This window comes from Symphalangus syndactylus, chromosome 9 (genome assembly GCF_028878055.3).
Source record: "Symphalangus syndactylus isolate Jambi chromosome 9, NHGRI_mSymSyn1-v2.1_pri, whole genome shotgun sequence".
NCBI classification, from domain to species: domain Eukaryota; kingdom Metazoa; phylum Chordata; class Mammalia; order Primates; family Hylobatidae; genus Symphalangus; species Symphalangus syndactylus.
Window position 1 is genome coordinate 13,094,861 of NC_072431.2, and position 14,860 is coordinate 13,109,720.

At 31.8% G+C, this 14,860-nt stretch overlaps 1 protein-coding gene across 8 annotated transcripts in view; it reads right to left on the reverse strand.

The window, feature by feature from the left end:
- Positions 1 to 569: 569 nt before the first annotated feature.
- LRFN5 (leucine rich repeat and fibronectin type III domain containing 5) overlaps positions 570 to 14,860 on the reverse strand; it is a 290,415-nt gene continuing 276,124 nt past the window's right edge. For 6 of the 8 annotated variants that reach the window (XM_063609278.1, XM_063609276.1, XM_063609275.1 and 3 more), the window contains one exon: positions 12,498 to 13,910. In XM_063609278.1, the coding sequence (XP_063465348.1) occupies positions 12,995 to 13,910 (916 nt within the window). In that variant the 3' untranslated portion in view covers positions 12,498 to 12,994. Of the gene's footprint in view, positions 960 to 6,154; positions 6,199 to 12,497; positions 13,911 to 14,860 lie in introns of those variants that run through there. The other 2 variants (XM_055291456.2, XM_055291455.2) reach the window with 1 other exon arrangement.

Consider the following 14,860-nt stretch of genomic DNA (forward strand, 5'->3'; position numbering starts at 1 on the left):
CCAAACTCACACAGCTGAGACCTGCCTCACACCAGGGGCAGCTCTGAAATGCTTAGCTTGGATATTGCTTAAATATGACTGCATTCTCCTGTATTAGCCACCAAAATTAACTCAGTTCTATGTGTGCTGGTATTAAATCAGATGCATATTCTTTGTTCTTACTCTGAACTTGTGCAAAATTGGAGAAATGTGCACTTTAAGGCTTGTAATTATTCAAACCTCTTTTGCCCCGGCTTTCTAGAAAAGCAATGAATCAATTTGGATTAATTATAATATTCCTATCTTGATCATTTTGGAAGTTTTACTAGGAGAAGAGAGCCTTTATCACTTTATATCCTATACTGAAGCATAAAATTAGTATACATTTGCTTAAATAGCTGCACTGCTCTCCCAAAGAACTAGGTGCACCGAATCATGGAAGAAATAGTTCCAATATATAAAGCCGCTTGTAATCTCTTAAGGTTTTAGCACGGCCTACATGTAAAACAGTAGTATTAGTTCTTGCAATAATTATTCCACCACTCACACTTGAAGCAATGGGTACTTTCACAAATCAGGCAATGTGCAAATTCTGTCATAGTAAAACATTTATTTGTTAAAGTGATATAGATTATTCAAGATTCTACAGTCTGTTAAATCATGGACGGCAATGTAAGATGGATTGATACAGAACTTGATGCCAATGTAGGTTTTTTTCTTTCTTAAAAAAAAATACTTGTAGGCCAGAAGAAAAAAAAATTTGGTTTTAAAAGAGGATGAACCATGGTCTATTGGAGCCAGTTCCGCCGTCATCAGAGACTTTCACCTTGGCTCCTGTAGACAATTTCTTCTACGACACCAGTTCAACAATTAGCCTTTGTGAATTGAAACATTTTTGAATTTTATCCAGTAAAAATATCAGTGGCAAATTTTTTCAGGAGAGAGAGGAGAAGTGGTGCTCTTCAGATTAACTGCAGCCTCTGAAATGAAAGAAAAACAAAAAGGAAAAAAAAAACAAGAAAGAAAGAAAACACATAGCTAATAAGATCATTGTGCTAGCAATCTAAAAGTAACTAAAGGTAAGCACCCAAGCAGGAGTTTCTTGCCATGAAATACAGCACACACCCATGAAAACTATCTAAACATGCATATGAACATAAAATGTTGCTTAGTAACTTCAAATTGGTGAATACATAAAAGTATCTTTTTTTTTAATCTAAGTATATGAAGCCTAGATAATTACGTAAAGTCAAAGCTACATTGTAAAATGGCATTTTCTCTTGCTTTGTTTTTCACATATATAATTTCAAGGTAAGAAAAACAAATAATAATTGCAGTTATTAATGCATGCTACTTATAAATTTTAAAAATTATTCTAGAAATGTGTATAATATTAAAATTTTACAAACATTTAATAATACATTTAATGGTAGTAAATTATTCATCTTAACTAATCAGTTTTTCACCCACAAAACAAAATAAATGGAAAACTCACAGTAACTCTTAAAGGCATTCCGTGTTTGAATTAAACATGATTTTGAAGGAAAATAATGTCAAAGCCGTTTTATAAAAGTATTTAAACATACAACTGTGAAAATATTTTTCCTCTAATATGTGTTCTCAGTCTTCATGGATTTAAGATATGTCTAATGAAGTCTATTCTTGATGAAAATGGAAAATAATTTTTTGAGAAATATATGCTTTCATATACGTGAGTACAAGTAATTTTCTCTTTTCCATTAAAAAGCAATTGCATCTTTACAATTTTCTATTTTGGGAATTATAAAATGCATGGCACGAATGATTCATGAAATAGAGATTCATTTATTTAGTATTCTGTATTAAAATGTTGATGTAGAATATCTTTAGATAATTTTATGTGACAAAGTTATTAAAGTATATTAAAGATTATTTTGGTAACTTTACGTAAAGGTAGGTAAAATGCTGTAAAGATATTTTATTTAAGAAAATATGTCAAAATAATTGATAACCTGAACAGTGAAATTGATTTTAGCAAAAATAATAATTTTGGACAGCTAATAAGAAATGCACCACATATGTGAAGATTGTTAAGGGACCGGTGTGTATCTTATTTGTAAAAAAAAGAATTACTTTTTAAAAAGCTACTGAAATATAGACATCATTATCATAATTTACCTGGAATATGCTAAGAAAAACATTGCAAAATCACTGTAAAAATGTAATGGTATATATTACTAAATTCTTTTTTATTTGGTTCATTGCAGAGCTCATATTGGTAAAATTGAATATCAACATGTTTTCTCTTTTTATATTTCAAGTGATATACTCCCTTTGACACAAAAAAGGTGTTATGGTACTATATCAAAGCTCAAGTTACAAAAAGTAATAACGTAGTAAAAGTTGCAGTACACATAGGAGGAAAATGACAGTGGAAAAATAACTAGTTTAAGTTTTTAAGTAATAAATGGTTCCAGGATAGCAAACTTTAATTTAGTATCAAGTTAATGATTTTATAAGCTGACATATCTTAAAGATTTCCTTGAATTTCACATTAAATAATGACATTAACAAACTGAAATTATGGTTTATATTTGAATATTAGGAAATAACAAAAATTTTGTAAACTATGAAGTTTGTCTACTCTGAAGATGTAGCAATATTAAAATTATTAAATAATATGAAGCCAAATAAAAACTGGCATTTAATAGAATATCCAAAATGACACTTTTTAATTTACTTATCAATAGATAGCTCCTATAGTAATTCCATAAATATCTAAACATAAAACACAAAATTACAAGAGTATCAAACAATACAAGTAACGCAGACTAAATATGGTAAAAATGTTACAAAAACTAAAAATAATCAAGTTGTAGTAGGTTTAGGATGTTTTGGTTATTGTCCTCATTTAAGAGTGAGTGGATATGATGCAAAAATCTGTGGACAGTCTTATTAACAGTACTAAAAGACAAATAAGAAATGCAAGCTCCCTGAACATTAAGACAAGAAAAAAACATCCTGACATTGGATGAATTGTGGGAAAACATTTATTACTGCCCCTATTCTCAATGTAATTAAGAACTGTGAAATATTTTGATATTTTATAGCTAGGATGTCTAAGCAAGGAGATGATTTCTAAAGGTCATTGCTGACACAAAGGCTCTCCTTTTTTAAAATTTGGTATAATATTCCAATATATATGTTAAAAACATGCTTTAATTATTATAAAAATAGCCAAATGTTTCCTACATATGTGTTTATTCTCTTACCCTTACTTCAGAAAATTTACTTGAAAAGAATTTCATAGGAACCTCCTCCTGCAGAAGCAAATATTTTACACTGATCACACTCACCTGGAAACATATTGGAAGCATATTTGCATCATGTGTACAAAATTTGCTTTTCTCTTTGGCTCTTATTTCATGTATTTTCCTAACCCTGTGTTTTCCCATAGTTTTATCAATGTTGTTATGTATTTATAATCAATATTAGCTTTTTATTAATTTGTATATTAACTATTTATCTAAAAAATTCTACTCACCTGTAACAGAGATTTTATTGCAAAGTTTACATTTTTGCTTGTTATTAAACGTGGACTAACCGCAAGTTAAATTTATTAAAATCAGGAAGCAATTATCTTAAAGGCCTGTGCAAGCAATCACAGAATAAGCTATAGCTCTTGTGCAAAGCTACACACACACACACACACACACACAAATGCACACATATTTTATTGGTCAGAATACAGCAAACAATTCCCAAGAAATTTTATTTAAGGCATTTTCAGTATAAATGGAAACTACTCAACTATTTCTTACTTAACTGCCAAACAGCATAACTATTGTTTTACTGTGTTCCTTGTAAAGATAAAAATCTTAGCCAAACACAAGGAAAATTTATAGGTAAGTGCCAATTTCCACATAGAGTCATCAGCATTAATTTTATGTGTAATTCCTTTCCCCTTTCCTCTCAACTCATTTTAGTGTGATTGAAATTTTATGATTATATTATAAAAGTTGTATTATATATTATACATTAAAATATTTCAAGGCCACTCTACTTCTATATACATTGCTAAAGACTTCTAAAAAAGAAAATTGGCATGGGGCATATTCTGAATAATGGAAATGAAGTAAGTGTTTTAACTCTCTATGTATAGAAAAAAATTCACCTTAACAGGTACCTCAGTATGACTGGCTACAGAAAACTCAGAGCTGAAGAGTTGCAATCACAAAGGGTCTCTGCCCGCTCTCCACCTCTGTTCATTCACACACTGACAATGTGAAAGGCTATGACAAAGCTAAAAACACACAGGTCACACACTGTCTTCAGTAGGAGCATCACTGTTTGGTCTTCTCACAGTGGTAGACACAGGCCTGCTATAGCACAAATCATTTACCAAGAATCAAGAATAGCCACCTTGGGGTCATACAGTCACTTAAATCTGATAATAGAAAGGTAGCAAGGAGCTGGCTAATAAGTGAATGATGTATTGCCACTGAATTTTGTTAAAACTGTTATTTGTCTTTGGATTTGTTTTACTTGCTAATATTTACAGAAAGAGGAACAAGGTAGCTTAAGTATGAAGGGAAGTTTTCTATAATGTTATGACAGTCATTTATTTTTAATGACATTTTCTTATTTTTGTAATACTAATTACTTTAAGATAAAAATTATTATTAAAAGCTTTATGTATGTATCACATTTGCAAAATTTTGTGTTATATCTAGTAGTACGAAGATTTCCAAAGAAAGTCCGAATTCCATTTCTAATAATATACTAAAATAAATACATAAGCAAAATAATATACAATATTCCATTTCAAACGTGAATCTTTCGAAAATTCTTTAAATTGATAATTGAAAAATTACGTAGACATTTACTCACCTGCTTCCAAATTTTGATACAACATTTAGTACCATTTTGGCTTGTGTTCCTTATAGATTAATCATCTGTTTCCTAATTCTTATATAAAGGTATCCTATCCTAAATTTCAGGTTGGCTGGATATGATTTATTAAAGTTACATGAAAAATGAACTTTAAAAATGAAACAGAGAGAGAGAAAGAGAAAGAGAGACAAAGAGGGAGAGAGAGTGATGGGTAGAGAGAAAGATGGAAAGAGAAGGAAGAAGAAAGGTTAAAATTGAGAGAGAGAGAACAAAAGGGGTGATGGAGAAACAAGACACCTTCATGCAGGTCAATTCACTGCATACAACAGAACACAAACATGTGCCAGCCATTGTGCTATTGACTGTTTCAGTATTTCCAATGAGCCATCTGCTGTTTTTTGCAACATAAGAATGATATTCTAAATTCAGTAAAGAAATGATGCATGAAAACATTTTGATTTGTGGATAGAATTCATTAGGGAAGATCCTGAAAGATTGACAAAGTTGTTTTTCTTTTAAATATAAAATGTTAAAAACCAAGACACTATTTTTACTACCAGTAAATAAATCAATGGCCTTTTTTAGAACTGTTAAAAGCAGAATTTTTGTGTGTGTGCCAAACCTCAAGCAAATGGCTGATGCTTCCAGCTGTTTGAACAGATTGCTAAAGTGCTTCTCTGCTCTGGAAACACACTCTCTGATCCAATTAAAATTCAAGAATCAGATACTCATTTCAAACATCCCCCCAAAAAACCACTCAAGAAGAATAATTGGTTGCTGACAAAAGTAATACCATGAATATTTCATATGCAGTCTTTTGCTCCATTTTAAAGAGGCTTCATTCATTTTAGACAACAGTGAAACACTTCTGTTCATCTGTTTTCAATGAGGCATAATGTGTCATCTCAGCTCTTATTAGGACATGGAGGTCAAGGATAGGAGTAAATACATTCTTATCAAGGTACTGTCTTCACATTTGGAAATATTTTAAAAAATGCACATTGTATCACGTATGACTACAAGAGTGACTCCAAAGCTGCATGCATCACTATTATCATTAACTTTATTTCTTACAGGACAAAGCAGAGATGTTTAGTTAACCCCAAATATCTCTAAATTTAGAAACTGTGAATTCACTTAATCAAACTAAACTTTAGTCTTCACTGTTTAGAATTATAAGTAAGTTTTAAAAGAAAATTTCAACAAGCTACACAAATTAGGAAATTAATTACTTAAAGTTAATTTATAAAAAGTGTATACCCATTTAAGTGTTGAAATATGTTATAGGTATTAAGAATCTCACCTGTGTTTCCTGGACAATCTGATCAACATTCGTCAGCAAAGCATCTGGGAATAAAACGTTCAGTGTCATAAACAATTCAATTTTTAAGAGAAATAGATTCAAAAAACTTCATACTGAAATCTTGGTAATACTTCATATCAAGAATTAACAAAGATTTATCTAAAGATGTTTTTTTAAAAAAACTTACCAGTTCATGGGTTAACTGCATGGGTTAATTGCAAAAGAGGAACTTTTATAATATTTCAGTTCTCTGTGTCTACTTTCTTATTCCTAATGCTTAAAAACATAATTTTGTAAAATGTTATTCTAATAACTAAAATGAGTGATTTTCAATGTGCATTTGGTATTCCTGACAGAGTTCAATAAGATAATCAAGTTTCTGTTCATTTTCTTACTCACAGTTGACATTTCATCTATATAGATTCATATGAATAATATGCAAAAATACATGAAGGAAAAAAGAATTCAAAGCAGAAAATATAGTTTAACTATGTTCACCATATGGAGTACAAAAGAATCATGTACAATATTAACCATCATTCAGTACCTACTCCCCAGAAAATAGCTAATATTTTAACAAGTACCTGTTCATCCCTATGTAAGACACTAACATTCTAAATACAGCTTTCCTTTAAAGGTTTATATGTAGGTTCCAATTGCCTATAAAAGTTTAATACCATTACATAAACCTGTGCAGCACACATTCTATTTTTTTCCAAAATGCCTTCTTTTTAAGCAAATATGTCTAATCATTGAGAAGTGACATGACAGAAAACTAGGAGTAAAGGTTAAGTCCTTCTTAGGATTCACAGATGAGTGTCACAAGACTGAGACAAATTGTTTTTTACAAAACTTTCAGCACAAATATTCATGTAAATATACAATGGTCTTTGGAGATGAGATTTTACATAAAATCAATAATAGGAGATATTCACATTATAGATGAAAAAATGATTACAGAATTATATTATGGTAGAGCCAATAGCCAACATGGTATATTTCATAAGCTCCTTAATTTTAGTCAAATATTTATTTATTAGACATATTCTAGAGGATAAACATAATATGCACATAACCTATGTGCCAGATAAAGTTAAATGTTCAACCACTTCCAAACACAAGTACATTAAATGAAAGGGCCATCATGGCTTATTCCTGAATGAATTTGAAAATACTTTGTTTTTGTTTTCAGATATCATGAACATAACAGTCACCAAGTTTGAAATGGATGAAATTAGGTTGTAGAGATGGTTATCATTAAAAAAATGCAGAAAATTAAATTTGTACTTTATATTCTATTGTTATCTGATAAGTAACAGATATAACTTTTACTGTATTTCTGGGAGAAGTTCTCTGATAGCCAGTACATTTAAATCTATGTTTTCATAGTAATTAAAATTCAGTCTATATTTCAGGACACAAAATTATCATTTTAGCTGATTAATATTATGAGTATAAATATATGTCTATATAATACATATATAGGCAGATATTTGTTGAGCACATATATATTTATACAAATGTATGTGATGTATATATTTATTCAATGTTAACTTTAGATCCTAAATTTTGACTTTGAAAGTGCTGAACATAATCAGAAGACAATCATTCTAAGTGTACATTACACTTACCAGAGTAATCAGTGATTATTTTGTTATATTGACTATTTGTGTAATTTGATGAAATCCCCCATGCATTAACAGTACCTTAGAGTGGTAATTTACTACTTAAATATACTCCTGGTTATAAATTGTTACTTTCTATATCCCTCTTCAGATAACACCACATTTTTAGGATGGCCCAATCAAAACAATATGCTTACCACTCTATTTTTTAATATTTATTTATTTATTTATTTATTTATTTTGACGGAGTCTCACTCTGTCACCAGGCTGGAGTTCAGTGGCACAATCTTGGCTCACTGCAACCTCTGGCTCCGGGGTTCAAGTGATTCTCCTGCCTCAGCCTCCCGCGTAGCTGGGATTACAGGTGAGCGCCACCACATCCAGCTAATTTTTTGTATTTTTAGTAGAGACGAGGTTTCACCACGTTGGCCAGCATGGTTTCGATCTCCTGACCTCATAATCTGCCTGCCTCGGCGTCCCAAAGTGCTGGGATTACAGGTGTGAGCCACTGAGCCTGGACTACCACTGTTTTTAAGTGGCCTTCTGTACCCTGCTACATGAATTGATTGTTTCTGTGGAAAAACATAATAACAAATAAATAAACAAATAATAAAGATGTGAACAAACTAATTTGATTAATAATACTAGCATATATTTATCTAGCGTGGGAAGAAAGAAACTGGGCGCTCTGTCCTTTGAAAGTAAAAATTCAAATATTAATTTTGATTATTCTTTTCTCAATGCCATTTCAAAAATGACATATTTCTTGTCTATAAATTTACTTAAATATCACTAACATTGTAAGGTACGGTGTTATTATTAGCAACATAAGAGGATAAGAAAAATATCCTTTTCACATACAATCCACCTCTGTGCAGAAGTCCCTTCCTCAAAACACTTCACACTCACACAGAAGCATACATCGTTAAAGTAAATCACCGGACTATTCTTGAAACAAGGGAAGGCTGAACAAGGGAAAGACAGCAGATAGTCTTCATTCTGTCTAATAGAAATGAACATTGTATTCTTAGCATTATAAAATGCAACTGGAAATCAACTATGCTGAGAAGATAATGGCTTGTATTTGCTGTCTTCTTAAGAAATGTCTAATTTGCTTCACAATTCTACCCAAAAGATGATACTTTATATTTATGGATTTTTTAAACTATTGGAATTTTAAGAAATCTTACGTTTATTGCTATAATGAAAGAGAAAAACTTAAATTTAAGAACTAAAAGGCAAATAGTGTAAATTTTAGGGCAACTTTTAAAGTTTTTAGCTTTATAAATGATGTATTTTCTTTTCAAAAAGACAAGCAAATAAAATAAAATTTATATTGGATGCAAGTACTTTAAATTGAAGAGAAAATACATTACAAAACTAAAAGAAAAAGATGTCTGGAGACAAATGGAACACATTTATGTTTTTAATTGTTAATAAATTTGTGGAGAAAGTATGCATCTTTCAAAGATTAGACTTGTTATGTTTAGAGATTTCTTAGAATGGTTCAAAACTTATATTCCAAAATTTTAAGTAAAATATATCTACAAAGCAGGTAAAAACCCATTGTTTTAAAGCATGAAACAACTTACTGAGACCCCCACTGACTCCTTTAATGGTTAGAAAAAAAAAAAGGGAAATAAACTGGCCACAGTTTGAGTGTTACTGTGTCTAATTTATTTATTCATTTATTTACTTTTTTTTTCTTCTCTTTTGAGACAGAGTCTGTCTCTGTCACCCAGGCTGGAGTGCAGTGGTGGGATGTCAGTTCACTGCCACCTCCACCTCCCGGGCTCAAGCAATTTTCCCACTTCAGTCTCCTGAGTAGCTGGGACTATAGATTCCTACCACGCCCCCGGCTAATTTTTTTGTGTTTTTACTAGTGACAGGGTTTCACCACGTTGGCCTGGCTGGTCTTGAACTCCTGACCTCAAGTGATCTGCCCATCTTGGGCCCCCAGAGTACTGGGATTACAGTGTGAGCCAACGTGTCCGGCCACTTTGTCTACTTTAAATGGTTGTATTTAATCTTTTTAGGTACTTATATATTTGTAGACTAACATAAATAATATCCATCAAACTAAAATATACTGCTTCTTAAAATTTGGGGCCACGTTAGATGCTTCATTATCCCTTTATGACACTACTGTAATAATAATTTTATATTTTCAATTGGGGGACAATTATTCAAAAGGGACAAAAATAATGCAGGAACACAATTTTTAAAAAAGTCTGAAGTAAACATCATCAATACGTGCATAACAGGAAACACATTATTTTGTTTGTTCTCACATTGAACAAGCTGAAACTATAATGTAAAATGACAAAAATAAAAGAAAAATAAGAACGAGGAAGCAAAAATAATATATATGTATATATAATCTTCATATAGTCAGAAACAACAGCAAACCAGATGCTTCAGATCACATATATATGACTGTTTAAATGAGGAATAAAATAATAAATGACAGAAAGCAAAACAAGAAAAGGACAGAGAATTTGTTGCTTATGGTAATATAATATTTAGATCACAAATCTGTGTTGCACTAATTAATGAAAATTCTTATTTCCACACCTTACTTCATGGCCATATTTATCTACTCATTTACTCATTTATTCATCTGAGCAACAATTATGTTTCAGACATCACGATAGGTAATATTATCCCCAACTTTTCCGCAGACTTACTATTCAGTCACTTCACACTGCAATTACTTTAAGCAAAAATTTCTTCATATGTTTATAAACAAATACAAAAAAATTTTGACCTTCTTGATAATCCAGTCTTTTGTTAATCTCTCAAAGTATGGAGTTTTTGAAGGGCAAAATCTCAGGCCAGATACTCACCTTTCTATCATTTTTAAGAACAAGTGTTCAAGAATTTGGTTTAAATATTGTAAAAATGATCATATTAAAAATATATTAAGTAACATTAAATTATTAAATTTATTAAATTATTAAATTAAATTATTTTCAATGGTGTTAGTCAAACAAAATAAATCTCATATGATTAAATATGGAATTTTAAATGTCTGTGAGAAATGAAAGATATTTAATCAAACTCTATTAGAAACATAAGTAGGCAATTGATTTTTAAAAATACTGGAAAATAGTAAATAAGTTCATCAGTAACTTATAGTACATATGTTAACCTTGCTAATGTTGCATGATTTCAGAGCATCCTTATCTTTGATCACAACCTTCATAATCCCAGAATGTCTTTGAAGATTCATTTCTTTAAGTCTTGAAAGCTTTTGTATGTTCAGTATTTTTTAATACTATGCCGATAAATCTAAGAAGGGAAAAAGTAGTAAGCTTTTGCAAATCAACACCTATTGAGGAATTAGGCAATTGATGTTAATTAAAAATATTTAGTTGGAATTAGAGCATTACTATATTAATAGTGCTGAAAATACATTTCACTCTGAGTGCTGCTTTTGATTTCGCAAACTACGACCACATGTGACCTCATCTATTCCTTACAAGAAATAAATAACTGGGCAGTGAAGGATAATCAGACTTTGCAAATGTGAAAGGCAAACTTTTTAGAAAGAGAATCAGGGCAAAGAAGGGATTTGGCAAACACCTAAAAAACTAAAAGCCCGTTGGATAATTATTTTCAACACTGGCACTGAAAGTAATCTCTAACTACTTTAATCTTACACACTATTGAAGGGCATCGTGATACACTGTGTATGGGAAGATGTGGCTTTGTCAAGCTAACAGTAACTGAAATTGTGGTATATGCTTCTAGCAGAAGGAAATTAACGATTCCACATTCCCTACTTGTGTCTTAAGTGGTATTTCAAGTGATCTGAAAAAATTAATAAACTTTTACTGTGTGTTTAACTTACCTCCAAAGAGTACTTGACATAAGATAGTAAGGTACCTATCTTATGATATGGATAAAATGTCATTTCTTTTGTGCAAAGCAATGGGTCTAAGTTCTCACGTGAGCCTTATTCTCAAAACAAAACAAAACAAAATAAAACCTCTTTGATGGTAACCTGTTTATAGATCTTTAATAAAACACCATCAAATTGTTATATAATTAAATTTTTCAAGGAGTGAATAGAAACATTTATCTATAGACCTTAATTTCAGTAAATTTCTAATAATTCCACATTATCCAGGAGCAATATTAGTTTCTACTAAATTTAAAACCCCGTTTTAAAAAATTATGTATTCTCGCTAAACGGCATGATTTCTAGTTAAATTTATCACAGCTTTTGGTTAAAATAGCAAATGCATTTACTTTAAAAGGAGAACATTCAAATGCAAAAACTATAGTGCAAATGGGAAAAAATCCACTATCTGCTTAATGAGCAATGACTTTATATGACTTATAAATATAATGAGAACACCATTAGACGTTTTTAAATTTTACTTGATGATAAAAATAAACACCCCTTTGATAAAGGCAGTCTTGTATGTTTGTCTCCCTCTTTATCTTGCGTTAAGAACAACATAAAACTCATTCATTCAGAAAATGTGTATTAAATGAATGAAAAAATCTTCACATGTCCACGGAGATGCATAGGAATTTGTAGCCTGTGACTTAAAACTGATTAGAGTTTTCATAAATGCAAAATAAATTGCACTTTCTTCTCCTTTCCACTGAAAAAGGTGTGTCATGGAGGAGAAATATCTTACAACCATTAAGGCACCTGCACCAAGGATGTTGTTTAGAAGGGAACTAATTTTAACATTAACTCGGTATACTAACTGAATATTTTATTTTAAATAATTTAGCAACATGAAGTTGTTCTCTACAACGTTTCCCTAAAAACAAAGCAAACACTATTACCATTGAAAGAAAATATACAGTCTACTTATTAAAAATATCAGTTATCCATAGGCGGCCCTTTGGAAAATTAGAGAAATCTCATTTTTTATGCAATACTTTTTTCTACAACAATTTTCATTTTTTTAATCTGCTGTGGCCAGTCCTAGGAGCTGGTCTTAGAATAGGGAAAGGCACTGCTGCTATGTCATGCTTTTTCCCTTATCCATTTTATTTATGTTTCCTTGCAGTATACATATACATACATACATATATATATATAGTTATATATGTATATATATATATACTGTACCTGAGAAGGTTGATTTATACACAGCAATGGAATTGCAAATTCCAATCTTCTTTGTGAGTTCTCAAAATGATTTTTCATGAAAAAGAAATTATAAGTTACACAGAGCTTTCCAGTGGCCCCTCAGAATTTGAGAGTGGCCTTTCCACTATGACCGTCAGAACAGTCAGACTGAATAAACATCGCATTCATAGACATGCTTCTTTTAGAAAACAGTCCACATGTGTTCGGTAACTTAATGTAACCATAGTATTCCTTTAATTCTCCATCGAGGGAGTACTTGTGCCTCGCTCTGGATCTCTCAGCAGGCAAAGTGAGAAACTTACTTGGCTTTATATGTGCTCTTTTAGATGTGGGCCCCTCTGTGACAGAATCGGGAGGTCGGCTAGCTAACTGCAAGGCAGTTGAGTTGTTCCTGTTAGTGTTTTGCGACTCAACATTTGTGACGGCTTCATTCTGTGGTTCGGTACTTGGCTTTGTGCCAGTCTTTCTCTTCTGCTTTTGGGACACAGAAGTGCTTGAAGTCCAGGAAGGAGGCAAAGCAGAGGTAGTGGTGGAGGAGTCCTGACTCGAACAGGTTTCTGAAGATTGAATCACATTGTCATTGACAGCTTTACAACACTGGGCATTCTCTTCGTGTCCCACAGCTTGTTTGGACACGGACTGGGGCGGCGTTACACTACAGCCTTGTATTTGAGCCCCGTTAGTTTGAGAATAAACATTGCTAACCTTGGTGACCTTGTGTTGCCCATTATTGTTGCAAACCTTATACCGGATCATCAGAATAATGATGAATACCAGCACAGATGCTACAATGATTCCACCAATAATAATAATCATGGTGCCTCCCAAAAACTGGGACTGCATGAAATGGCAACGCACATAATCCTGTTCCGTAGTAAACTGGATGCAACCCACGACTCTTGTGGCAGTGAGGGAAGTGATGCCATCATCATATATGGCCAAGACACACAAGTCATACATAGTTCCAGCAGCCAGATTATTGACCAGAAAAGTTTTGCTCGTAGGAGGTATCATTCTGAGAGACAATGGAATTCGTGTTAATATTAATAACAAAACGAAATATATACACAGAAAGTCATTATGACTTTAGTTCGGTGTCATTTTAGTATTCATTAAGATAAATACATTTATAACATATGAATTATTGAAAAATGATCTAATCTCATATTTACCTAGTTAAAATGGCTAAAAGTCCTTGTCAGCATCTGCACTATATTAATCGTGCCTACACCAAGCCTTCACAAGCTTACTAATTACACTGCTTGGCAAAGGAGAACTCCTAATAAAAAACACTGCTAAAAAATCATTGATGACAAATCACTTTTGAAAGGTGTGACTGTGACATTATCTGACTGCTAAACAAATCCATTTAGCACTTACAATAGGTCTATGACTAAAAGCAAATTTGAAAGAAGGGAAAATGTTGACAATCACATTAGAAGTCTAAATAGATACTCATTTTAAAGCATTTATTTTCCATTTCACAAAAATGAAATGGCACCCAGTAAATATATATTTAATAACTAAGATTATTACTAAGATTAAAGTATTTTCTTTACAAATATAATCCTTTTTTAATGCAGTCAACACTTGGACCGCATTAAGTTTTTATCTATAAATGAGGATAATGAAAACATATAAGTAATATTATCCTAGAAACATGAACAAGGCACGGCTGTTGACCACAGCATAAATCCCTCATCCCGTTGTATGCTACTGCAAATTTCCATCAGAGCACAATTTATAAAGTGCAAGAGTTTAGGCAGTGCCTAAATCTAATATCACCTAATTTCAGTGATACTTTCACTGCAGGGTCTCATGCCTGTAATCCCAGCACTTTGGGAGGCCAAGGCAGGTGGATCAACTGAGGTCAGGAGTTTGAGACCAGCCTGATCGATATGGTGAAACACCGTCTCTAATAAAAATATAAAAATTAGCTGGGAGTGGTGGGGGGCACCTGTAGTC